At 36.8% G+C, this 26,939-nt stretch overlaps 1 protein-coding gene across 4 annotated transcripts in view; it reads right to left on the reverse strand.

Annotated features, from left to right (window-relative positions):
- Window positions 1-26,939, reverse strand: part of ULK4 (unc-51 like kinase 4) — a 533,886-nt gene that overhangs the window by 475,192 nt on the left and 31,755 nt on the right. For all 4 annotated transcript variants that reach the window (XM_087430781.1, XM_087430782.1, XM_004419552.3 and 1 more), the window contains exons 13-17: window positions 22,157-22,261; window positions 19,489-19,549; window positions 17,766-17,947; window positions 16,847-16,893; window positions 4,610-4,688 (exon numbers count right to left, since the gene is read on the reverse strand). In XM_087430781.1, coding sequence (XP_087286907.1) covers window positions 4,610-4,688; window positions 16,847-16,893; window positions 17,766-17,947; window positions 19,489-19,549; window positions 22,157-22,261 — 474 coding nt within the window. The remainder of the gene's footprint in view (window positions 1-4,609; window positions 4,689-16,846; window positions 16,894-17,765; window positions 17,948-19,488; window positions 19,550-22,156; window positions 22,262-26,939) is intronic.

The following is a 26,939-nucleotide window of genomic DNA, read 5'->3' on the forward strand; positions in this document are numbered from 1 at the left end:
AGGCAAGCACTGGCCAAAGAACCCAACCTGAGTGAGCACAGGGACAAGAAGTGCCGGGCCAAACACTCTTGGGGGCAGTAGCAGCAGCAACGGCAACTGCCAGGGGGGACCAGGCCACAGGCATGGAGCTGGGGTGAGCTGAGCACATCACCCAGGGTGACCCACAGGTCCCGGTTACCGCAGTTGCCTTCTGCCCAGACTCGAGGGAATTCCTTCAGCAGCAGGACATACTGTCTCCAGTCATAGGCAAGGGGGTCCCAAACACAAGGACCCCATAGAGGGTGTGGGCAGCCCCTCAGCTCCAACCTTGACCACTGGCCTGTCTTCCCCAAACACTATACCACAGCACACCCCTCATCTCCAAACCTTCCATGACTTCTACTTACATAAACCTCTCCCCCATGATGTCTTATGACACCAAGGGGGAGCTGACCCTCTACAGAAGAATCATCACAGCCCCAGGACATTTCTGAATATATAGATCAGTCTTTCCCAGGAAATGTCCTACTCATGTCTAGGACAACTATCTATGACTATGAGATTCATTCAGGCTTGTTGCCCAATGCTGTAGTTCATTATTCACAACGGTATTTAGTATTCCATTGTGTGAAGGTGACAGACTTTGTCCATTCTACTGTTGACAGACACACACATTATTTCAAATTTAGGGCTGTCACAAATAATGCTGGTAATATATATTCCTGTACATGTCATTTGGTACATGGGGTTATAGGGTATTACAGGGTAGAGATGTGCCCAGTTTTCAGCAATACTGCCAAGCAGTTTCCCAGAGCAGCTGTGCCCATTTACATTCCCATCACCAGTATTATGAGCATTCCGCTGCTCATTACTTGCACCAACATTTAGGATTGGGAGGCTTTTTAATTTTTGCTAATTTGGTAACTGTCTTTATATTTCATTTTGGTTTTGATTTGCATTTCTGTGCTGCCTCAGCACTTCTCATATTAAATATTAGAATTTAAATTGGCCAGACTTGCTTATTATTAAAGTTTCCCTTCAAATATCAGAGCAATCAGCAAATCTGTCAACACTCTTCAAAATCTATCCAGAAAGAAAGCATATATCCAGAATAAAATCATTTTTTACTATATCCACCACCACAAACCTGGTCCAAGTCACCATCACCCCTCATCTAACTACCACAGCCTCCTAAACTGGTCTCTCTGAGTCTACCTTGCCCCTATTCTTATAACAGACAGTGATCCTTTTCAAACATAAGCCACATCAAAGCACTCCTCTGCTCAAAATCCTCCAATGGCTTCCCAAATCATTCAGTATAAAATCCCAAGTTCTGACCATGGCTTACGACAAGGCTCCGGATAACCTGGCCCCTGGCTACCTCACTAACCACATCTCCTACCACTCTCCCTCTCGCTCAGTTCCAGCTATACTCACCTCCTTGTTCCTCAAAACGTGCAACCACTTTTCTATCTCCAGTCTTTTGCAAGCACTGTTCACCCTGTCTGGAAGACTCTTCCTCTAGTTGAGGGAATTGCTGCCTCAATTCCTTCAGGGCTCTACTTGGATGTTCCTATCAAAGGCTTTTCCTCACCAACCTATCTAAAATAGTACCACCACCACCTCATCATTCCCAAACCCCCCCATCCTACTTTAACTTTTCCATTGCATTTATCACCACCTAACATTTTATATATTTACTTATTATCGCTCTCCTCACACTAGAACACAAGCCCCATCAGAACAGGGATTTTTATCTACCTTGTTCAACATTGGACCCCCAGTATCTACACAGTAACTTGTATATACATAGGTTGACAAATATTTGTTAAATAAAGAATAAAAGATAACAATGCCAAGAATAAAACAGATTACCAATGTCAAGAATAAAATAGTATCTATGAACTTCTTCTAGAACTAGATAAGAACCTGCCTGGAGTGATGGTCTTACTGCACGTAACAGTGCTATGCCCACAATGATCAATAAACATTCAATTAGTTAAAGAACAACAAGAACAATATTGTCTTTTCTTTTCCTATTCCCTTCTCCCTTGCCCTTTTAGATCTTCTAAAATAATGCAGAATTTACTTCCACGCTATTATTAACTATTTAACAGTATGTATATTCTTTTTCAAGAATCTATTACTTCCAGATTATACCTCACAACATTAACAGCTACAATTTAGACTTAAATTTTAAAGGATTCATTGTTTACATTTGTTTCTTTTTACAGTGCCTTAAAATTTGTTTTTTTTAGGTAGACACAAGTAGCTTACTCAAGTAAATTTTTTTAGAAATGCTGGTGAAATTCAGATTGAGTCTGTGAATTTCTGAAAATATCTTTCTTTTGTCCTCACAAGTAAGCAATATGATGGCTGTACAGGGGAATTTAAGGTCACGTGATCTTTTAAGTGTTGTTCCATTTCCACTGTTTTCTGTATTTTCTAGCCTTTAGTGTTACAAGTAAATTAAAAGCAAATCTAATTCACTTTTGTTTATAATCTGGTTTTCTGTTTTCTTTTTCTCTTTGAAATTATAAATTTCACCAAGATAGATCTAAATGTGCATCTTTTCTCAATGTTTTGTCTGACTTTGGTGAGACCTTTCATCTAAAGATTTGAGTCTTCAGCTCAGGGCAAAATTTTCTTCTATTATTTCTTTCACTTTTATTTCACTTCTGTTTGCTTTGATCTCTCCTTCTGGAAATCCCAGCATGTTTATCTTAAACAAGTGCTATCCAAGAGAAATACAATTCAAGCCACAAAGGTAATTTAAAATTTCCTAGTAGCAAGATTAAAAAATAAGAAGAAAAGTGAAATTAATTTTAGTAATATTTTATTTATCCAAATATATCCAAAATATTATAATTTGAAAATATAATCTATAAAAAAAATTATAGTTGAGACACTTTACATTGTTTTTTCTTTCATATTGAGTCTTCAAAATCTGGTATGTGTTCTGCACTTGCAGCTCATCTCAATTCAAACTAGCTGCTTTTGAAGGGCTCAGTAGCCACTTTTGGCTGATGGCTACCATACTGGACAGTGTAACAGATCTTCTGGAACTGTCTTCTATGCCTTCTTAGTTCGTAATTTTTATCCTTTCTCTTTTTCTTCTGAATCCTAAGAGAATTCATCCAACTGATCTTCAAATTCACTAACTCAGCTTCCTAAGGTACCCATCCTTCTTATTACTGCATCTGTTGAACATTTTAAGTCAATGGTCATTTTTCACACCTTCATAGGCTCTTTCTTCATGGCACACTGCTCGTGAGCAATGACTGCCTGTTCTGATTATTCAGCAATGTCCTCTAGAATCTCAGGACTTTGTCTTTGAATTTTCTCTCTCATCTCCTACAGTCACTCTATTTCATTGGATGCCTTTTGCTCTGAGTTCTCAGAAGACTTTGGACGACTCCACTTTGGAGCTCCTAAGCCTTCTCCTCTGCCTAATGATACTTCCCTATCTGCTTGGCTTTTAGGTGAAAATCTAGTTTATATATCTCTGATAGCCAAGTTGAGTACCATTAGTGATCACATAGGTCACAATTAATTTTTCTTGGTCTCAGAAAGAAGAAAGGAAAAGTTTAGACTTAGTAACATTTTCTTTGGTGGCTCAGAGATCTAACAGTTTGCAGGGAAGGGGGATGGAATTATAAGCGGAGGAGATGCAGTAAGCTTAAATTAATCTTCCTTTATGTCCACCTAGACAGCCCAGGGCTAGCTGGGATACCATCCCAGCAACTGGCTACCATACTGGACAGCAGAGATATAGAACATTTCCATCACTGCAGAAAGTTCTATTGGACAGTACTCAGCTAAACAATTCCTCTTAAAGCCCCAAATAACACACCACCAAGTTCTGGCTCTAAAAAATCTCCTCTTCTTACCACTTTCTCCTTCTTTCACGAGTTCTTGCCCTTTCCTTTAAAAGCCTTGGTTCTTTTTACCTATTTTGACTCTCGACACTCTTAGTCCAAGGGATAAAAAATCTATTACCGATTAGGTGCGATACATATTTAACAGGATAGTTAGAAAGTAGTGTTTAGCATTCAAGGACACTCAAAAAGGCAGTACAATGGTAGCGTTCACTTCCTGGGACTTGGAATTACTAGGTAACTAAGAAAGGCTTCCCAGTATCAGTATTTGAAAGAAATAATTGATACTTGAAAATACCTTTAGCGCATGCATGGCCATTAAATATTGGGATCATTGTCAGAAATAACTGACAAGCGGTGAGGATGAAAACACTAAACTCAAGGTGTAAAGGCAAAAAAATTTTAATTTGAATTATGAGCTGTGTTTCAACTAGAAAACAGTGGTTATAATAAAATGCTGAGAAGGCTACAAGAAAACTAGTGAAACAAGCCTTATCCAAAAATTATTGCAATAATGATGAATGGAGCCCACAAGCCTTGTAACTGCACCATACCACCTTTAATAACAGAGTATGTCATAAACGAGTGGCTGTGTTTTAGCCTAAAGGTCTAATAAAGTTATTTTACAATAATTGCCACAATTCCACAAGGAAAACTTAAGTGAAGGTCGATGAAAGCTGCATGTTCTAAACTACAAAACCAAGAACAATCTTTTTTGTCATTCATAACATTTCAGTAATAAAAGAAATTACCTCAATAACAGGTGTATTTTCCTGGAGCTCAGTTGTGTGCGAGGCCAGTAAACCAATCACCCGAGCAATCTTGGCCCGTCTATAAAAGGAGAGAAAATAGGCTCTGAAGAGGAGTTGGGACCGAGGAAACCAACCCACTGATTACATTACCCAATTATAAGCATTAACATGAGATAAAAACGGGATGTGATGGAAGAGTATATGCCCACCCTATGTATATGGCCCTGAGAAACACTCCCTCGTGGACGCGGGGAGACACGAACAGCAACGCCCTCCGCAGTATCATTAGTAATAGTAACAAAAATTGAACAAGTTGTGCTTTAATAGTAAAGTGGAAAATAAATTTTTAAAAGGCCCTCACCAGAGAGAAGAAGGAAATAGTAATTAACCCTTTTATTTCTGAGTGCAGTGGTATTTCACTAACGGTTTCTGTTCTACTTATTAGGAAACCAATGATTTTATACCTAAGTAGTAAATAATTAATATCAGAACAGTTAAACATATATTCACTTTAATAGAAATTTTTACAATCATAAGTCTTATGAATATTGTTCTAAAAATACCAGTTTTAGTGAGATGTTTCTGTTTCATTATCCAGCAGAAAAAGAAGTTGATAAATTATTAAATATCACTTCACGTGATTTGGAAAAGTTTATTTCATTTAGAAAATTAATTTTGATAAGATTTCTTTAATTGGGGAAAAAAAGTTGAACGTGTGAGTCGATAAGAACCATACTCTTATTTAGTGATGCTTGCGTGTTCTCTGGGCTAATCCGTGTGTAGATCAGCCAGAGAGCCTCTACTTTTCAGGTTCTTAAACTACGCAGGACTCATGGAGGGAAACAAATCAGCCTCAGCAAAGTATCACAGGGAAGCCTTCATGTCGTCAGAACTCTAACATACAGAAATAATTCTTATGGATTTAAACACTTTTTGAATTAGCCATTCAAATCTCTTAACATACACAGATTAAGAAGTCCTAGGGAATTGTATGATTAGCATCCTGCCTCTGAATAAAAAGATTACACTTTAAAAGTGATCATTTTGAAAAAGATTTGGGAGGACATTGGACCAAAAGTTACAAGACAAAGCTTCCAGTCACAGCTCTGCCAGTGACCAGTTTTGTGACCACAGCCAAGTCAATTATGCTTCAATTTCCACATGTGTGCAATTTAAAGGGACAGATGGATTAACCTCTAAGTTTTCACAATGGTAAAACAAATGCTTATTACTAAAAACTCACTAATGAATTAGAGGATACAAGGCAAAACTTATCTCGTTTCAAAGACAAGCCCAAAATACTTATGAAACACTGAATCAATTTTTCAATCTACAAAATTAAATAATGGCTACCAGATTTACTCAACTAAAAGAAAAATGTATCACAACATGCTAATTAAATATTTTCCCCAATCTCACCAGAAACAATTCCCATCAGAACAAGAGAAAACATATTACCTTAAAACTCTTATAGTTTCAAATTATAAACTATTTAAAGTAATAACGACAATGTTTCTCAGTTTATACCAAATACTTACATACAACTATATACTATATACAATGCCCTACAAAACCGGCTCCTTCTCATAATTCAGGTTTCTTCTTAAATGTCACAACTTCAGGTGGCCCCAATGACCCATTACACTGTATCTCAGAACCATCCCCATGTCCATGACAGCATCTAAAACTGCATTGGCCAATAAACCTTCGTGCAATGACAGAAACATTCCATATCTGCTTTGTTCAATACAGTATCCACCAGACGCATGTGACTATCAAGCACTTAAAATATGGCTGGTGCAAGTGAAGAATTACATTAATTATAAATTATATATAATATTTGAAATTAGTTTTAAATTTAAATAACCACATGTGGCTAGTGGCTACCATATTAGACAGAGTAGATTTAAAATGTTGTAGTTACTTTTTCATGTGTTTATTTATTATCTGTCTCCCCTAGCAGCCCATAAGGTCCCTGAATGCAGGGCTTTGTCTTGCTCCCCACTGCAAGCACCAAGAAAGTACCTGGCATAAAGTAGACTCTCAATAAATGTTTGTTGAATGAATATAATATCAATATCAAAAACAAAGTAACTAAACACATTAGTAGGAAAGGAGCGGGTAAAAATATGATTGCACAAGGTAAACAAAAGTGGAGCAGGATTTCCGACGTAAATCTCAAAGTAGAATTTAAGGCTAAAATCATTAAATGAGAAAAAGATTTCTTGTAAACTAAAAAAGTGGCATGACCTACAAAGGCTATAAGGTGTGAATCATTATGCACCATATAACAAAGAATGAAAAGTGAACCTGATAGGAATAGGAAACTTCAGTCTACTTCTCTCTCAAGCATAGCAAGAAGGCCACAATGAATACATACACACAAGCATCCGTAATAAAACTAGCCAAGTCAAAGTAAAGATCACAGTCTACAATCTACAAACAGTGACCACACTTACTCAGTGGGAGGCTGTAGAGGGTGGTGTTTATGACTCTGGAATGAATGTCCTGGGCCCAGTCTTGTGGGGGAGGGCGTACTCATCCTTCATGTGCCTGGTTACCTTGTATGTTAAGTAGGACTAACGACAATACGCACCTCATCCAGTTGTTCAAAGAATCAAAGGAGCTAACTCATGTGAAGAAATTGCCATGGTGTCCAACATTTAATATGTGCTGAATGAGTTAGCTATTATTATCACATTATGTACTACATTCATGATATATTTTTAAAAACTATTTTATATTAGACCACAAAGATAAATTCATAGAATTCCCAAAGGTAGAAATTATACAGGACACATTATGATATAATAAAAGTGATGTAAGAAATATAAATCAAAAAAGCGTAAGTACTTGTAAATTTAGAAGCATTTCTGTATACCTTATGCATCAAATGAAAAATGAAAGCGTCCATCAATCACAATCATGTAAATAACACAAGTCAAAACTCAAGAGACTATTTTTTGCTTTACGATAGCAGACTGGACCCCGACACCCACGTTTCTATTCCCTCACAAGTCTGCTAAAATAAAAAATTGTGTATAATTAAATGATAATTAGAAACAGAACAAAGGACTGAAAGCAGACCTGAGTGTTTGAGGAAATTCCAGATGACACACATAGATGGAATTATTTTGACAGAAAATGAATAGAAGAAATTCCTGACTAAGAACCACAGGTAAATATATATCTTCCCAAGGAAGCCCCAGAGACTTGAAATAAACTAAAACAGAAAGCAAGGATAAACCATAGAACAATCATCAGATTAGAGAACTGCACAATGAACAGGTGAGCCGATTAGGTCCTGCCTCCTTCCCATCTCCCTCCTTGGTACACAGAATAAACCCTGCAGTCCTGGCCTCCAGAATAAAAATGGAAAATTATTCCTACACTGAACAATCTACCCTGGGGTGAAATACAGGTGTAGATGTGGAGAGCAGAGACTGTGGTCCTTCATACCAGCTACTAGAGCAGAGAAAGGAGTTAATGGAGCTCTATCCCAAAGAAAAACCCATCCTGCCAATTGAGGAGGCCTCCAGCCTGCCTACCTGTCTTCAGCCAGCCAGACTCCCAACACACAAGTCAACCAGTCAACAGTATCACCCACTCACACTAGAGATCTATAGATTTGATGCAATTCCAGCCCTTTCCTTTAAAGATGAGGTTGTTGCAAAAACAGTCTTAGAGAAGTATAGAGGAAATTTGTATTGCCAACTTCTATACTGATCAATTTAACCATTTATTCATAATATAAACTAAGTACCAAAGATCACCAAGCATTTGAAGGACCAAGAGAATTAAAAAGCAGGACCATGATGAGAAAGCAGTGACCCACAGGCTAAAGAGACAGAATAGAATTTTTACAATCCTAATGTTTAACCTTAATATTAGTCATAACATTTAACCCTAAATTCTGTTCCAAAACAGAATTTTTATAATCCTTTAATTTATCCTCAAATTCAAAAGTATATTATAGATCAAATATACGCAGCTAGGAAAAAGGACCAACCAGAAAACAAGAAAATCAACAAAAATTTTAAAATATAATTGTTGAAATAAAATAGAGATTCTTAATAATAAAATGAGCAAAGATAAATATCAAGCTTGAAAGCTCAAAGATAAAATTAGGGAATAGCAGTAAGAGACAGAGTTTGGCAGTTCTTCAAAAGGTTGAACACAAAATTACCATATAACCCAAGAAATCCACTACTAGGTATGTACCCAAGAGAAATGAAAACATACGTTCACATAAAACCTTGTATACAAATGTCCATAGCGGCATTATCCATAAGATCCAAATGTCAAAACAACCCAGTGTCTATCAAGAATGGATAAACAAAATGTGGTATATCCATACAACAAAATATTATTCAGCCATAAAAAGAATGAAGTACTGATACACGCTACAACATGAATGAACCATGAAAACATTATGCTAAGTGAAAGAAGCCAGTCACAAAAGATCACATTTTTTTATATTTCATTTATATCAAATATTCAGAATAGGCAAATCTATAGACAGAAAGTACACTGGTGGTTTCCAGGGACTGGGGGGAGGGTGCAATGAATACAGGGATTCTTTGGGTGATGAAAATGTTCTGGAATTAGATGGTGGTGATGGTCACACATCTTTGTGAATATACAAAAAAGCACTGAATTGTACAGTTTTAAAAAGTGAATTACCATCACATCAACAGACTGAAAAAGAAAAGTCACATGATCATATCAATAGATACAGAAAAAGCATTTGACAAAATCCAACACCCATTCATGATAAAAATTCTCAGTCAACTAGGAATAGAGGGAAACTTCTTCAACTTGATAAAGATTATCTACAAAAATCCTACAGCTAACATCATACTTGATGGAAAGAAACTCCAAAATTTCCCACTAAGATCAAGTACAAGGCAAGGATGGTGACTCTTACCACCACTCCTTTTCAAAATCATACTGAAAGCTCTAGCTAATGCAATAAGACAGGAAAAGGAAATAAAAGGTAAACAGATTGGGAAGGAAGACATAAAACTGTCTTTGTTTGCAGATGACATGATTGTCTATGTAGAAAATCCTGAAGAATTAACCAGAAAAAAAATAAAACCTCCTGGAACTAGTAAGTGATTAAAGCAAGGTGCTAGATACAAGGTTAATATATAAAAGTCAATCGCTTTCCCGTATACTAGCACTGAACAAGTAGAATTTGAAATTAAAAACACAATACCATTTACATTAGCACCCAAACAAAAGAAAATACATAGGAATAAATCTAACAAAATACATACAAAAGCTTTATGAGGAAAACTAAAAAACTCTGATGAACAAAATCAAAGAACTAAAGAAATGGAGAGTATTCCATGCTTATGGATAAGAAGACACAATATTGTCCAGATGTCAGTTCTTCCCAAATTGATCTATAGATTCGATGCAATTCCAACCAAAATCTCAGCGAGTTATTTTGTGGATACCAACAAACTGATTCTAAGGTTTATATGGAGAGGCAAAACATCCAGAAGAGCCAACACAATATTGAAAGAGAAGAAAAAAGTTGGAGGACTGATGCTACCTGACTTCAAGACTTAGCATACAGCTACGGTAATCAAGACAGTGGTATTGGCAAAGAATAGACAAATAGAGCAATGCAACAGAACAGACAACCCAGAAATAGACTCATATAAATACAATCAAATGCTCTTTGACAAGGGAGCAAAGGCAATAAAATGGAACAAAGATAGTCTTTTCAACAAATGGTGCCAGAATAATTGGACATTACACGCAAAAAAAATGAATCTAGACACAGATCTTACACCCTTCACAAAAATTAACTCAAAACAGATCACAGACCTAAGTGTAAAATGCAAAATTCTAAAACTCTTAGAAGATAACATAGGAGAAAACCTAGATGACCCTGGAGGTGGCAATGACTTTTTACATGCAACAGCAAAGGCATGATCCATGAAAGAAATAACTGATAGGCTGGACTTCATTAAAATTAAAAACTTCCGTTCCACAAAAGACAACATCAAAAGGATGAGACAATATGCCACAAACTGGAAGAAAATATTTGCAAAGACCCATTTGATAAAACAGTGTTTTCCAAAATATACAAAGACTTCTTAAAACTCAACAATAAGAAAACAAACAACACAATGAAAAATTGGGCCAAAGACATTAACAGACACCTCAACAAAGAAGATACACAGATGGCAAATAAGCATCTGAGAAAATGCTCCACATCATGTCATCAGGGAAATGCAAATTAAAACAAGAGCAAGATACCACTACACACCTAGAAGAATAGCCAAAATCCAGAACACTGACACCACCAAATGCTGGCATGGATATGGAGCAACAGGAACTCTCAATCATTGCTGGTGGGAATACAAAATGGTAGAGCTACTTTGGAAGACAAGTTTAGTGGTTTTTTACAAAACTAAACATACTCTTACCACACGATCCAGCAACCATGCTCCTTGGTACTTACCCAAAGGAGTTGAAAACATTTGCCCACATGGATGTTAACAGCAGCTTTATTCATAATTGCCAAACTTGGAAGCAACCAAGACATCCTTCAGTGTGTGAATGGATAAATAAACTGTGATACACACAAACAATGGGATATTTGGTACTAAAAGGAAATGAGCTATTAAGCCATGAAAAGACATGGAGGAAACTTAAATGCATATGACTAAGTGAAAGAAGCCAATAGGGAGAAGAGAAGGCTATATACTACTGTAGGATTCCAATTATATGACATTCTGGAAAAGGCAAAACTATGAAGACAGTAAAAAGTTCAGTATTTGTCAGAGGGATGAATAGGTAGAGCACAGATTTTTAGGGCAGAGAAAATACTCTCTACAGTACCATAATGATGGATACATGTCATTATACGTTTGTCCAAACCCACTGAACGTACAATACCAAGAGTGAAATGTAATGTAAACTTTGGACTTTGGATGATTATGATGTGTCCATTTAGGTTCATCAGCTGTAACAAATGTACCACTCTGGTGGAGAATGTCAATAATGGGGGAGGCCATGCGTGTGTGGGGGCAGGGAGTATATGGAAAATCTCTGCACCTTCCCTCAATTTTGCTGTGAACCTAAAACTGCTCTAAAAAAATACAATCTTAAACAAAAAAAGGTGAATTTCATGACATGTGAATTATATCTCAATAAAAGATAGTGAGAAAGCAAAAGAAAATGAAGAGTCAAGAGACACGAAATCCTACACCCATCCTATAGGAGTTTCAGGAGCAGAAAACGGATGAAATAGAGATGAAGAAATAGGAAAGCTAAAGAAAGCCTGAAGCATTTATTAGACCAACTGCCAAGCAAATTAGCAAAAAGAGATAACTGAGCACATTCTAGTAAAATTTTGAGGGCCTGGAACAAAAAGAAACATTCAGACACTGAGAAACAAAATCCAAGTAGTTACATATAAGCAGAAGAAAAAGACAGGTGGGGCTGCTGAGTCTTCCAGAGCTTCAGCCAGCACAGGAGAGAGAGAGAGCAAACTCTCTCTCACAGCATGGAACAAGGGTCAGGATGCCCCAGGGTGAAAGGTCTCATTCAGTCCGTTACGCCTGGGCCCTAAAACCACAGAGAGACTTAAGGAGGCAACAACTCCAGAAGCAGCGCCTCTGAGAGAGCTTCTTAAAGAAAAAAACTACCAAATAATTAAATCCAATCAACCAATAGGCAAAGTAGAGCAAAGAATTCACAAACAGAGAAACTGTAGTTAAAAAATTGATGATGAACATTTACTTTACTTAAGTAAAATTTATACCAAAAATTGGAAAAATCCTTTTTAAAATTCACACGAATCTCAAGGGACCCCAAAGAGGCAAAATAATCTTGAAATAGAAAAACAAAGTTGGAGGTCTTACGCTTTCTGATTTCAAAACTTACTATAAAGATATAGTAATCAAGACATTGTGGTACTGGCATAAAAACAGATATATAGACCAATGGAATAGAACAGAGAGCCCAGAAATAAAGCCTCACATATACGATCAAATGATTATCAACAAGGGTGCCAATATCGTTCAGTGGGGAAAGGACAGCCTTTTCAACAAATGGTGCTGGGAAAACTGGATATATCTGTGCAAAGAAATGAAGTTGGACCCTTTACCTAACATCATATACAAAAATTAACTCAAAATGGATCAAAAACTAAATGTAAGAGCTAAAACTATAAAACTCTTAGAAAAAACATAGATGAAAAGCTTTATGACATTGGATTTGGCAATGATTTCTTGGATATGACACTAAAAGCACAGGCAACAAAATAAAAAATAGAAAAACAAGGTTTCATCAAAATTTAAACCTTTTATACATCAAAAAGCACTATCAAAACAATGAAAAGGTAACCCTCAGAATAAGACAAAATATTTGTAAATCATATATCTGATAAGGAGTTAACATCCAAAATATATAAAGAACTGCTACAAATCAACAAAATAAAACAAACAACCCAATTAGAAAATGGGCAAAGGACTTGAACAGACGTTTCACTAAAGAAGATAAACAAATGGCCAATAAACACATGAAAAGATGCTCAATATTACTAGTCATTAGTGAAATGCAAATCAAAACCATAATGACATACTGCTTCACACCCATGAGGATAGCTACTACAAAAAAAAAAAAAGGGAAAATACAAAACAAGTGTTGAATGGGATATGGAGAAATTGGAACGTTCGTGCATTGCTGGTAGGAATGCAAAATGGTGCAGCCGCTATGGAAAACAGTATGATGGTTCCTCAAGAAGTTGAACATAAGATTACCAAATGATCCAGCAACTCCACTTCTAGGTATATACCCAAAAGAACTGAAAGCAGGGACTTGAACAGATATTTGTACACCAGTGTTCACAGCAGCATTATTTGCAATAGCCAGAGGCAGAAGCAACCCACATGTCCATCAACAGATAAAAAGATGAACAAACATGGCATATACATATATGGAACATTATTCAGCCTTAAAAAAGAATGACATTCTGATACATGCTACAACATGGATAAACTTTGAAAACATTAAGCTGAGTGAAATAAGCCAGATACAAAAAGGACAAATATTGTATGATCCCACTTATATTAGGTACCTAGAATAGGCAATTCAGAGACAAAAAGTAGAATAGAGGTTATCAGGGCTAGGAGGAGAAAGAATGGGGAGTTATTGTTTAATGGGTAAGACCTTCTGTTTGAGATGATGAAAAAGTTCTGGAAATTGGTAGTGGTGATGGTTGCACAACATTGTGAATATACTTAATGCCACTGAATTGTACAATTAAAAACAGCTAAAATGGTAAATTTTGTGTTATGTATATTTTACAACAATTCACAAAATTTTTTAATTAAAATATTACGCATTATTATATGTGAATTATATCTCAATAAAGTTCATTGGCAAAGGTTATAAAATTTGATAAATATCCACTGTTGAAAGTTTTAACAAAAGGGCATTTTTATCCACATTCATTGGGAATGCATATTGATACAGTGTTTCTGAAAAGCATTTTAGCAATTTATCAGAAGTCACAAAAATATTTATTCCCTTCTACCCATTTGATCTAATTCTATGAATCTGTCGTAAGGGGAAAAAGAAAAAACAGATTGGTACAAAGATTTAAGCACAAAAATGGTCAGCAATATATTGTTTACAATATTATAATACTATCCAAAAATAGGGCATGATAAATAAAATGATCAAACATTCACAGCATACTTTTTAAAAAGGTATACCTTGAAAAAGTATCTTAGACAAATAATTAATGACATTAAAGATACATAACATGTTATATAAGGGGAGGAGAAACATAAAATTATGTCACGTTATTCTATTTTGTTTTTCTATATGCTGAACAAAGCCATAAATATACCCACTTCCACAGTGATCATCTCCGAGCTAAGTGAGGGACCTTCATCACACGCCATCAAGGTGAATGACCTGATCAGACAGACCTCACCGGAACAGGGTGCGTGAATGGAGAGAGAGAGTAAAAGAAGGCTCCAGGCAGAGGACTTCTCTACCTTACTACTTATCATTTTCCCTGATCAAATGGAGAGAAGGGAACTCTCATACACTGCTGGTGGGAGTGCAAACTGGTGCAGCCACTATGGAAAACAGTGCGGAGATTCCTCAAAATATCAAGAATAGAACTACCATATGATCCAGCTATTCCACTGCTGGGTATTTATCCAAAGAACTTGAAAACACCAATGCGTAAAGATACATGCACCCCTGTGTTCATTGCAGCGTTATTCACAATAGCCAAGATTTGGAAGCAACCTAAGTGCCCATCAAGGGACGAATGGATAAAGAAGATGTGGTATATTTACACAATGGAATACTACTCAGCCATAAGAAACGATGAAATCCAGCCATTCGTGACAACATGGATGGACATTGAGGGTATTATGCAAAGTGAAATAAGTCAGAGGGAGAAGGTCAAATACCGTATGATTTTCTTCATTAAGTAGTAGATAATAACAACAATAAACAAGCACATAGAGACAGAGATTGGATTGGTGGTTACCAGAGGGGAAGGGGGGAGGGAGGAGGGCGAAAGGGATAATTCAGTACGTGTGTGGAGATGGGTTGTAGTTAGTATTTGGGTGGTGAACATGATGTCATCTATGCAGAAATGGAAGTATAATGATGTACACCTGAAATTTATACAATGTTATAAACCAATGTTACTGCAATAAACAAAAAATTTAAAAAGAAACTGTTTTACAATTAAACTTCAATCAAAAAAATAGAAAAAAAGTTTTAAAACAGTACTTGGAAAGGATTAGGAATGTCTATTTTTAAAAGTCAGCAGGGGGGGGCCGGCTCCGTGGCTTAGCGGTTAAGTGCGCGCGCTCTGATGCTGACGGCCCGGGTTCGGATCCCGGGAGCGCCCCGAGGCACCACTTCTCCGTCCAACGCGAGGCCGAGTCCCACGTACAGCAACTAGAAGGATGTGAACCTATGGCATACAACTATCTACTGGGGCTTTGGGGGGAAAAAACTGAATAAATAAAATCTTTAAAAAAAAAAAAAAAAAGTCAGCAGGGGGCACCCCATTCACAGATATAATTTAAGTTTTAGCTGAAGTGTTCGATTTGTTGGTTTCTTTTTAACGAGCATACCACAAACCTTCTCAAAGTTTACATGCTCAAAAATTACCTAAAAATTCTATTTTGTAATGCCAGATTTTACCTTGGGAGAGTAACAACATAAGAATAATTACCCAAAAAAGCATTTTGTTTTTGGGTAATTATTGTTTCCTATTGTTTCCCCCTATTTCTCCAGCATGGAAGAGTAATTACTATCTTACTACTATCACATTTCACAAAACCCCTTCAACTTCATGTTTTCATGTGCTTCTCTTAACAGTAATACAAGATAAGCAAACTTGATAATAATAATGACAGCTTCCACACCCCCAACCTATACTAAGCACCCACTAAGAACCAGGCACTCTGCAAGGTATTTCATACACTTATCTCATTCAAAATTTAATTATTACCAAAAATCTATGAAATAGATACACTATCCCCATTTTACAGATGAGAAAACTGAGGCTCAACAATTAAAGCAATTTGCCAGAGGGCAGATCTATGATCCACACCCAGGTCTGTCTGAATCCGAAGCCTATACAATTTCATCATCCTACACAGACTCCCCAGGAAGCTGAGACTCAGAAAGAAGCAATCATCTGGCCAAGCCTCATTGGCAACCAGAGCGCAGAACTTTCTAACACTTTATCTAATGTGCTTTTCACCAAGGCATGTCGCCTCCATAATACGCAAGTACAGGTCCTTCCATCAAGAGCTTACAGATCATGATCCCATTAAATTTTAAATAACCTCATAAGAAAGCTACAGACTACATAAGGGAAAGATACAGTGGCAAGGGAAAACTCCTTAGGAAGCGTAACTAAATTACAACACAGGGATCAAGGGTAAAGTATTTGATAAAGCATACTCAAAAGAATAACAGTCAATAAAGTTTCCAGATGCAGTTTATATAATCCTAGAATTATGTTTATAATATTAGAATAAGGACTATTTTGAAATCTTTTTAAAGTTACAATTTATGCCTATAGAAATTGCCTATTGACTCAGAGTCATCATTACTTCAGAATATTTTATGATTAAATATTTAGGACTATGTGCTTTTGATAAATACGTATGCTGTGACTACTTAACAAAATAATGAAGAATGAATTATTAAGATATAAATGTTACTTACATATCCCAGTTTGGAGCTATTCGCAAATGCTGGATTAGCAATTGGAACTAGAATAAAAAATTAAGATGTAGATTTCATTCATGAAACAACACAGAAAGTGACTGCTAAGTTAACAAATCAGATGTGTATACAACTGAAATGTGAATCTTGCACCAGGGAGATAAATTATTTACAAAAATGCAAAATCACTGAGTATATGGATAAGATAAAAATAAAAACTAAGAACAGTACTCTCAGTTTCTCCTATCCAGTTATATTCCCTAAATGCACCCCACCCCCAGAAACACACACCAAGTACCAAAAAAGCAACTTTAACACTATCCTGAAAGCCAATGAACTTAAACTTCTTTCAAATCAGTTCCCAAATGAGGGCCCACTATGGAAAACACCCCAGACCACTGTTAACTCCTGTCTGAGAATGACTTCAAAAGCTCTGTCAAATCCTCATAATTTTACCATTGAACCAAGACAGTCCAAGAAATAATGTTCCCAGGGGAAAAAGAAAAAAAATCTTAGAGACCTACTGTCTCCCTTAAGTGTCACATCAGAAAACTTGGAGTTTACCAGGTCAACCCAGTAAAGGAGCCCCTATTCCACATGGGCAGCTCACTCCAGCAGGTGATGAAAGGTCTCTGTCTTATGATTTCAGATGTGAAAAATGTCTTACAATTATTACAAGTTAATATAAAATGCAAGCTGGAGTATTACAAAATAAGTTCAAAATCATTGTCTATGCAACTGCTTTTAGTCCTAAGGATTAAACAGAAGATAAACTGTGGCAAACCTATAATCTTGATAAATCACTTTTTTTATTGTAATTTGAAATCAAATATGTTAGCACTCGTTTTAATCTCTATAGAAATCCTGCATGCTGCAAGGACCGTGAAAGGAGTCTTGTCTTTACAGTTTAACTACCTACCAGGGGAGAATGGAGGAGCCTGGTGGCCACCTCCCTATGACCAGCCACCACACACAGATAGCAAAGGAGGTTCAGCTTGGCTCGGGAGGCTCCCGTGTTCTTCTCAGTGGAGTCAATCTGAGAGCACACTTGTTGCAAAAAGTCATTCCAGTCTTGGTCTTTGAGAAATATTAATTTATCCACTGAAGAGGAAAGAAAATATTAAAAGTGAGTATCAGGGCGGCCCGGTGGCGTAGTGGTTAAGTGCGCGCACAGCTGTTAAGTGCTGCAGTGGCCCGAGGTTCGCAGGTTTGGATCCCAGGCACGCACGGATGCACCGCTTGTCAAGCCACGCTGTGGCGGCGTCTCATATAAAGTAGAGGAAGATGGGCACAGATGTTAGCGCAGGGCCAATCTTCCTCAGCAAAAAGAGGAGGATTGGCAATGGATGTTAGCTCAGGGCTGGTCTTCCTCACAAAACAAAAAAGTGAGTATCGTGAAAAAGGATTGCTGACTATATTACAAGAAAAATAAAACAGAACATAGAATTTCAATAGCTAAGATGAAGACAAAGAAAATTGTGACTTCACAATGCCAAAACCAAAAATACTCCAAAGTTGACACTATTTTTGTTTACTCTTCTATATTCATCTCTTTTTCCACCTATGGAGACTTTTTAACTATGTCAATGGAAAACTGTGCTTAAAAAAGAAAGTAGATGCCTAAAGGAGAACTATCCCGAGAATTTACCAAAATGCAAAGTTAAATAAAATTGTATTATGAAAACACAAGATAACATTGTATAAATAAAACAATCTAGACTTAAAATAATGGAAACGCCAAAAATTTTACAGTTGTTAAAAGGTTCCAATGAAATTACTGTTAAACATAACCAGGTTAATGTGACAGCTGAAATCATCCGAGAGTCAACCTCCAAATCTCTACACAAACACAAGACAAAAACTAGGAAACGAGATGCCATCTAAAATAAACATAGTTTCAGCTGATCTCCATCTTTAAACAAAATAAACTGTCATAATAATTTCCTAAAATAACTTAAAGTAAAAGGGAAAAGGGAAGGAATATTATTTTGAGATAATAATCCTCTCTAGGTTTTCATAAATAGTGGTTCTACTTGACACAGTTTACTAAAATATGAATATTTTATTTTGAATTTACTTTGATTTGATTTCAAATCATAGATTCTACTCTAGCTATGATGAAGAAGTTTTTCTGAACCTAGCATAACAGCTTAAACCATAACTCATCAAACAAAATACATCAAAATTTAAGGTATAAAAAAATTTCTGATGTTCACCCTAAATAAGACTTTCTATTAGGTGAAAGGAAATGTAACAATCATGCTTTAAGTATCTCCACTCCCACATCATCCCCACAAAAGTGAACCATCTGGCCCTGTTCTCAACTGCCCCCTTCCCTCAAGCAGAATCTTGATTCTTCATTGTGGTCTCCAACCCTCTGCACCCACAAGAGCACCATAAATGTTGGAAATTCCCACACGAATACAGGGCAGCCCAGACTCAGTTAAGTAAGGACAAAGGCTAGCAGAAATGGATTACAGGCTGTTTATAACTTACAAAACACTGCCCCAAGAATATAGCCAGTTAGCAAGAAAATAGAAATTTAGCTATTCATAAATAAAATATTCCATTTGCTATTAAATTTCATATTTGTATCTGTCCACAAAGTGTCTACATGTTGGATAAGTCTTTTAGGATCCTACCTGAATGTACTGGTAGATGCAGTATTTTTGGATCAAATTTAATTGGTGGTTGTTTCATTATCTGTGGTTAAAAAAAAAAAAACCTTTTGAGAAAGACATCTGTCTCCTGATATATCTCCTATATCAGATTATAAATCAATAAGGACAGAAAAGAACACTGTAAAATTTGTCACCAAAAAGAATAAGAATTCAACGGTGCCCTTTCAGATTAAAATATACAAATATGGATAATAATTTATAAAAAAACCATTTCAATTGATACCTGCAATAAAATAAGTCTTCACAGAAAAGAGTCACCCTATCTTGGCTTACACTTAAGCTAACTTACCTCTAGGTTAGAAAATCAGTCATTCAACAAATATTTATTGGGTACTGCCAGGGTGAGGTACTATGCTAAGTGTTAAGGAGGATATAAAGATATAAAAGACATGATCCTACTGTCAGAGAGCTGATACTCTGGTGAATAAGACAAACATTTGTTAAAAATTTTTTTAAAAACATAAAATATTTAGGTAACAATGCAAATCAGGCATGACATAATTACAGACAAAATATTTCACAGACAGTTTTTTTTTAATATTAGAGAATGCAGCAAGCACTTTAGGCTGATGTGGTCAGGACAAAGTTTATGGAAGAGGTAGAAGGTGGGCTGAGGTCTCAAAGAATGGTCAGGACTTGATGGTTGAATGAGAGAAGACACTAGGAGGCTGTAACAGCCTGAACAGGAAAGTACACAATTTTTTTGAGGAAAGTGAAGAAAACATGTAGTTGGATCCATGAGTTTGGAACAGCCAGGGTACTCCATCTTGAGACTTTTAATAAAAAATTCAACCATCATTTCTATGTCTAACTTCTCCAAAATCTCTCTGTAGATCATTTGAAACACCTTTGCTGGGGCCGGCCCGGTGGCGTAGCAGTTAAGTTCTCATGCTCCACTTCGGGCGGCCCGGGGTTCACGGGTTTGGATCCCAGGCATGGACTGACGCACTGCTTGTCAAGCCATGCTGTGGCAGTGTCCCATAAAAAGTGGAGGAAGATGGGCACAGAGGTTAGCCCAGGGCCAATCTTCCTCAGCAAAAAGAGGAGGATTGGCAGCTGTTAGCTCAGGGCTGATCTTCCTCACAAAAAAAAAAAAAAAAAAAAAACCTTTGCTGGTAGTATTCTTGCCAAAAATGCATAATCTCATTGTAATCAGAAGAAACCTTTAGAAAAACCCAACCTGAGGGACATTCTAGAAAATACCTGACCAGTGTATAAAATATCTGACCACTTCAAAGTGTCAGGGTCATGAAAGACAAGGAGGTTGAGAAATTACCACAAGGCCATGAAAGACAAGGAGAGACGGTAAGAGAGTAAAGAATCATAACAACTAACTGTACCATGGGATCCTGGAACAGAAAAAGGACATCAGCAGCACAACTGGTAAAATTCAAATAAGTTTAGTAGATTAGTTAATAGCACAGTACCAGTGTTAATTCCCTGGTTTTGCTAATTCCCTGGTTATACTATAATCCTGTGAGATGTTAACATTAGGAGAAGCTGGGTAAAAGGTATTCAGAAACTCTATTTTTGAACCTATCCTGTAAGTCTAAAATTAGTTCAAAATTAAAAGTTAAAAAAAAAAAAACTGCTACTGGCTAAGGTTTCCACAACTAAGTGCAGTTATAAGAAGAAATATAGAGAGAATATGGTCAAAAGATATCACAAATTGTTCTAGAAGGTCCACTGAGAAAATGCCCCATTACACATTAAATTTGGCATGATGTGTAGTTACTCTGCCAGAGATCTAAACTCATAAAAAGAATTAGCTCCACTATAAAAAACAGCTGAGTAATCTATATTAATTGTTGTTAATCTAGTCAACAAAAATGCAGCCAAGAAATCATTTGTTCTAAACTAATGCTCTCCAATGAGATGAGAGGAAACCATCATAAATTAACACAGAAAAAAAATTTAAAAAAAAACAAGAAAATTAAAATACAGACTAGGAGGTGAAATGTGAGCATGTTGGAGACTGGAAATCAAAAGAAAACAGAAGGAATGAGAAATGAATTGTTTTTCAAGGAGAGTACTCATCATCCCCTAGAAATACAGTATTACAGTCCAAAAGACGTGAGGCAAAAAAAATCACACTAGGTTAGAAGAGCATTATGAACCACGACTCCCCAAGCTCCCAGTGTCTTCCCACTGTCTACCCTGCAGTCTTGACAACCTGTGACAGGGTATGGTCTCTGTGATCTGCCCACCCACCCCAGCCTGGTGATCAGTGCTCACTGATAAATGCCTTCGTAGCACATCAGCTACTAGAATATTTGGAGTAATTCACCTAAGTACATGTGGAGAAATGAAGGAACTGAGGGCTAAGGTCTCAGGTGTAGAAGTCAGCAGCCACTCCTCAGCAGATGGACTGATAAGAGGCAGAGCTAATGCACAAGAGGAAGAAAACTCACCACTCCAGTGAAGTGGAAGGCAATGCAGGAAGAAGAGAGGGTTACAGACAGGGTGGGAGTCAGAAATGCAGACATGTGGCATGAGTGAAATAAAAGCAGACAAGAGGATCAGCAAAAAAAATTAGGCAAAAAATATTTAGACGGAAAATATCACCCAGATTTCTGCCCTCAGTGAAGTCTAAGACTCAGCCCTTGGTTCTTAGGGCATCTTTCCGCACCTTTGGATTGTCAATAATTGGGGTGACAACAAGATCTGAGTCCATGTAGATAAGCTCTCTCATCTGGGATTCCACATCCTGCTGACTCAGGTGTCCACTTGTAATCTGAAACAAGAACAAAAATTAGACTTTGTTTCTGTAACTAACGAAGAGCTTTAAAAGACTGAGCGAATAAGATGCGAGGTAAAACACCACTGAAAAAGGTCACCTATATCAATGTACCTCAACTGCTATTCAAAACACTTTCACAGATAGTCTCATTTGATCATCACAAAAACCCTAAACCATATGTCTCATTATTCCCATTTTTACAGATGACAAACAGAAGGCTCAGAGAGAGTAACTGACTCACTCAGGTTTACCACAAAGGCTGGTTAGGACTAGAAAACAGATCTTCTATAGTTTGATGTTCTAAACTACGATGAGGCAAACCCAGTTTTGCAATTATCAGCATGGTTTTTAATCTTTCATCCACCAAACACTAATCAATTTATTTCTGCTTTACAAAATATTCAATATAAAGTTAAGATTATAGCATAAAAAAATTACATCAACGCAACAAGACCTTCTCCAAGGCATATAATAGTAAAATTGGCAAAAGTCAGTGACAAAGAAAAAATATCCAGGGCAGCAAGGCAGAAGAAAATAATCTACAAAGGAACCCCTATCAGGCTTTCAGTGGATTTCTCAGCAGAAACTTTACAGGCTAGGAGAGAATGGAATGATATATTCAAAATACTGAAAGACAAAAACTTTCAGCCAAGGATACTCTATCCAGCAAAACTATCCTTCAGACACGATGGAGAAATAAAAGCTTTCCCAGATAAACAAAAGCTGAGGGAGTTCATCACCTCTAGACCTCCCCTACAAGAAATGATCAAGGATGCCCTTATACCTGAAACGAAAAGGCAAAGGTTTACAAAGTTTTGAGCAAGGAAACAAATAGACAAAATCAGAAAACTGCAATTCTCTTTCAGAACAGGGTAGCAAATATTTAATTATAACTTAAAAGATAAAGGGAAGGAAGGGGCCAGCTCGGTGGCATAGTGGTTAAGTGCACATGCTCTGCTGCGGCGGCCTGGGGCTCGCAGGTTCAGATCCTGGGCGCGCACTGATGCACTGCTTGTCAAGCCATGCTGGGCGGCATCCCATATAAAGTGGAGGAAGATGGGCATGGATGTTAGCCCAGAGCCAGTCTTCCTCAGCAAAAAGAGGAGGATTGGCAAGAGATGTTAGCTCAGGGCTAATCTTCCTCACAAAAAAAGAAAAAGGGAAGGAAAGCATCAAAAGTAACTATAAACACTTCAAATTAGTCACAAACTCACAACAGAATACAAAATAATTTGTGACAACAATAACTCAAGAGGAAGAGGAAAGGGATGGAACCTTCTTAGGCTAATGGAGATAAGAGGCTACCAGAAAACGGACTATCTCAACTACGAGATCTTTATACAAACCTCATGGTAACCACTAAACAAAAAATCAGAGCAGAGCCACAATTCATAAATAAAGAGAAAACTGAGAAAACCACCAAACTGAAATGGCAGTCAGAAATACAAAGGAAGAGAAACAACAGAAATACAGAACAACTGGAAAACAAGAGATAAAATGGCAGTATTAAGCCCTCATATACCAATAATCACTCTAAATGTAAACAGATTGAATTCTCCAATCAAAAGACACAGAGTAGCTGGAAGGATTAAAAAACAAGACCCAACAATATGCTGCCTCCAGGAAACACAGCTCAGCTCTAGAGACAAACATAGGTGTAGAGTGAAGGGATGGAAGACAATACTCTAAGCTAATGGCAAAGAAAAGAAAGCAGGTGTTACCATACTTATATCAGACAAAGCAGACTTCAAGATAAAAAAGACAATGCAAGACCAATAGGGGCAGTATATAATGATAAAAGGGACTTTCCACCAAGAGGACATAACACTTAGGAACATATATGCACCTAACACAGGAGCACCAAAGTATATAAAGCAACTATTAACAGACCTAAAGGGAGAAATTAACAGCAATACAATTATAGTAGGGGATCTCAACACCCCACTTACATCAATGGATAAATCATCCAGACAGAAAGTCAACAAGGAAATAGTGGATTTAAATGAAACACTAAATCAGATGGACTTAATAAATACATATAGAGTATTCCATCCAAAAACAGCAGAATACACATTCTTCTCAAGTGCACATGGAACATTCTCAAAGACAGACCATATGTTGGGAAACAAGGCAAGCCTCAATAAATTTAAGGAGATTGAAATCATCTCAAGCACCTTTTCCAACAACAATGCTATGAAACTAGAAATCGACTACAAGAAAAAAGCCAGCAAAGTCACAAATATGTGGAGACTAAACAAAATGCTACTGAACAACCATTAGATCAACGAAGAAATCAAAAGAGAAATTAAAAAATACCTGGAGACAAATGAAAATACAACATACCAACTCTAACGGGATGCAGCAAAAGTGCTTATAAAAGGGAAATTCACAGCAATACAGGCCCACCTCAACAAACAAGAAAAATACCAAATAAATAATCTTAAACTATACCTAACAAAACTAGAAAAAGAAGAACAAACAAAGCCCAAAGTCAGCAGAAGGAGGGAAATAATAAAAATTAGAGCAGAAATACATGAAATAGAGACTAAAAAACAGTAGAAAGAATCAATGAAACTAAGACCTGGTTCTTTGAGAAGATAAACAAAATTGACAAACCCTAAGACAGAACGCATTAAGAAAAAAAGAGAGAAGGCTCAAATAAATAAAATTAGAAATGAAAGAGGAGAAATTACAACAGATACCACAGAAATACAAAGGATTATAAGAGAATACTATGAGAAACTATATGCCCACAAATTGGATAACTTAGAAGGAATGGATATACTCTTAGACTCATACAACCTCCCAAAAAGTCATATAAATCAAGAAGAAATAGAGAATTTGAATAGACCAATCACAAGTAAAGAGACGGAAACAGTAATCAAAAACCTCCCAAAAACAAAAGTCCAGGACCAGATGGCTTCTCTGTAGAATTCTACCAAACATTCAAAGAAGATTTAATACCTATCCTTCTCAAACTATTCCAAACAACTGAGGAAGACGGAACGTTTCCTAACTCATTCTATGAGGCCAACATTACCCTGATACCAAAACAAGGCAAGGACAGCACAAAGAAGGAAAATTATAGGTCAATATTGCTGATGAACATCGTTGCAAAAATCCTCAACAAAATACTGGCAAACCGCATACAGCAATACATTAAAAGGATCATACATCACGATCAAGTGGGATTTATACCAGGGACACAAGTATGGTTCAACTTCCGCAAATCAATCAATGTGATACACCACATTAACAAAATGAGGAATAAAAATCACATGAACATCTCAACAGACACAGAGAAAGCATTTAGCAAGATCCAATATCCATTTATGATAAAAACTCTCAATAAAATGGGTATAGAAGGAAAGTACCTCAATATAATAAAGGCCATACATGACAAACCCACAGCCAACATCATACTTCACAGTGAAAAACTAAAAGCCAGCCCTCTGAGAACAGGAACAAGACAAGGATGCCAGTCTCGCCACTCCGATTCAACATAGTACTTGAGGTGTTGGCCAGAGTAATTAGGCAAGAAGAAGAAATAAAAGGAATCCAAATTGGAAAGGAAGAAATGAAACTTTCACTGGGGCCGGCCCAGTGGCGTAGTGGTTAAGTTCACGCACTTCACGTTGGCAGCCCGGGGTTCACAGGTTCAGATCCTGGGGGCAGACTGACGCGCTGCTTATCAAGCCATGCTGTGGTGGCATCCCATATAAAGTAGAGGAAGATGGGCACAGATGTTAGACCAGGGCCAATCTTCCTCAGCAAAACAAGGAGGATTGGCAACAGATGTTAGCTCAGGGTTAATCTTCCTCAAAAAAAAAAAAAAAAAAACTCTCACTGTTTGCAGATGACATGATTCTGTATACAGAAAACCCTAAAGAATCCATCAGAAAACTATGAAAAATAATCAACAACTATAGCAAAGCTGCAGGGTACAAAATCAACTTATAAAAATCAGTTGCATTTCTATACACTAATAACGAACTAGTAGAAAGAGAACTCAAGAATATAATCCCATTTACAATCACAACAAAAAGAATAAAATATCTAGGAATAAATTTAACCAAGGAGGTGAAAGACCTATATTCTGAAAACTATAAGACATTATTGAAAGAAATCAAAGATGACATAAAGAAATGGCATAAAGACATGTTCGTGGATTGGAAGAATAAACATAGTTAAAACGTCCATATTACCTAAAGCAAAGTGCAGATTCAATGCAATCCCAATCAGAATCCCAATGACATTCTTCATGGAAATAGAACAAAGAATCCTAAAATTTATATGGAACCACAAAAGACCCTGAATAGCCAAAGCAATCCTGAGAGAAAAGAACAAAGCTGGAGGCATCACAATCTTTGACTTCAAAATATCCTATAAAGCTATAGTAATCAAAGGGGCACGGTACTAGCACAATAACAGACACATAGATCAATGGAACAGAATTGAAAGCCCAGAAATAAAACCACACTCTGTGGACAGCTAATCTTCCACAAAGGAGCCAAGAACATACAATGGAGAAAGCTAAGTCTCTTCAGTAAACCGTTTTGGGGAAACGGGACCAGCCACATGCAAAAGAATGAAAGTAGACCATTATCTTACACCATACACAAAAATTAACTCAAAATAGATTAAAGACTTGAAGGTAAGACCTGAAACCATA

Source organism: Ceratotherium simum, chromosome 5 (assembly GCF_057802395.1).
Source record: "Ceratotherium simum simum isolate JZ-2026a chromosome 5, ASM5780239v1, whole genome shotgun sequence".
NCBI lineage: Eukaryota > Metazoa > Chordata > Mammalia > Perissodactyla > Rhinocerotidae > Ceratotherium > Ceratotherium simum.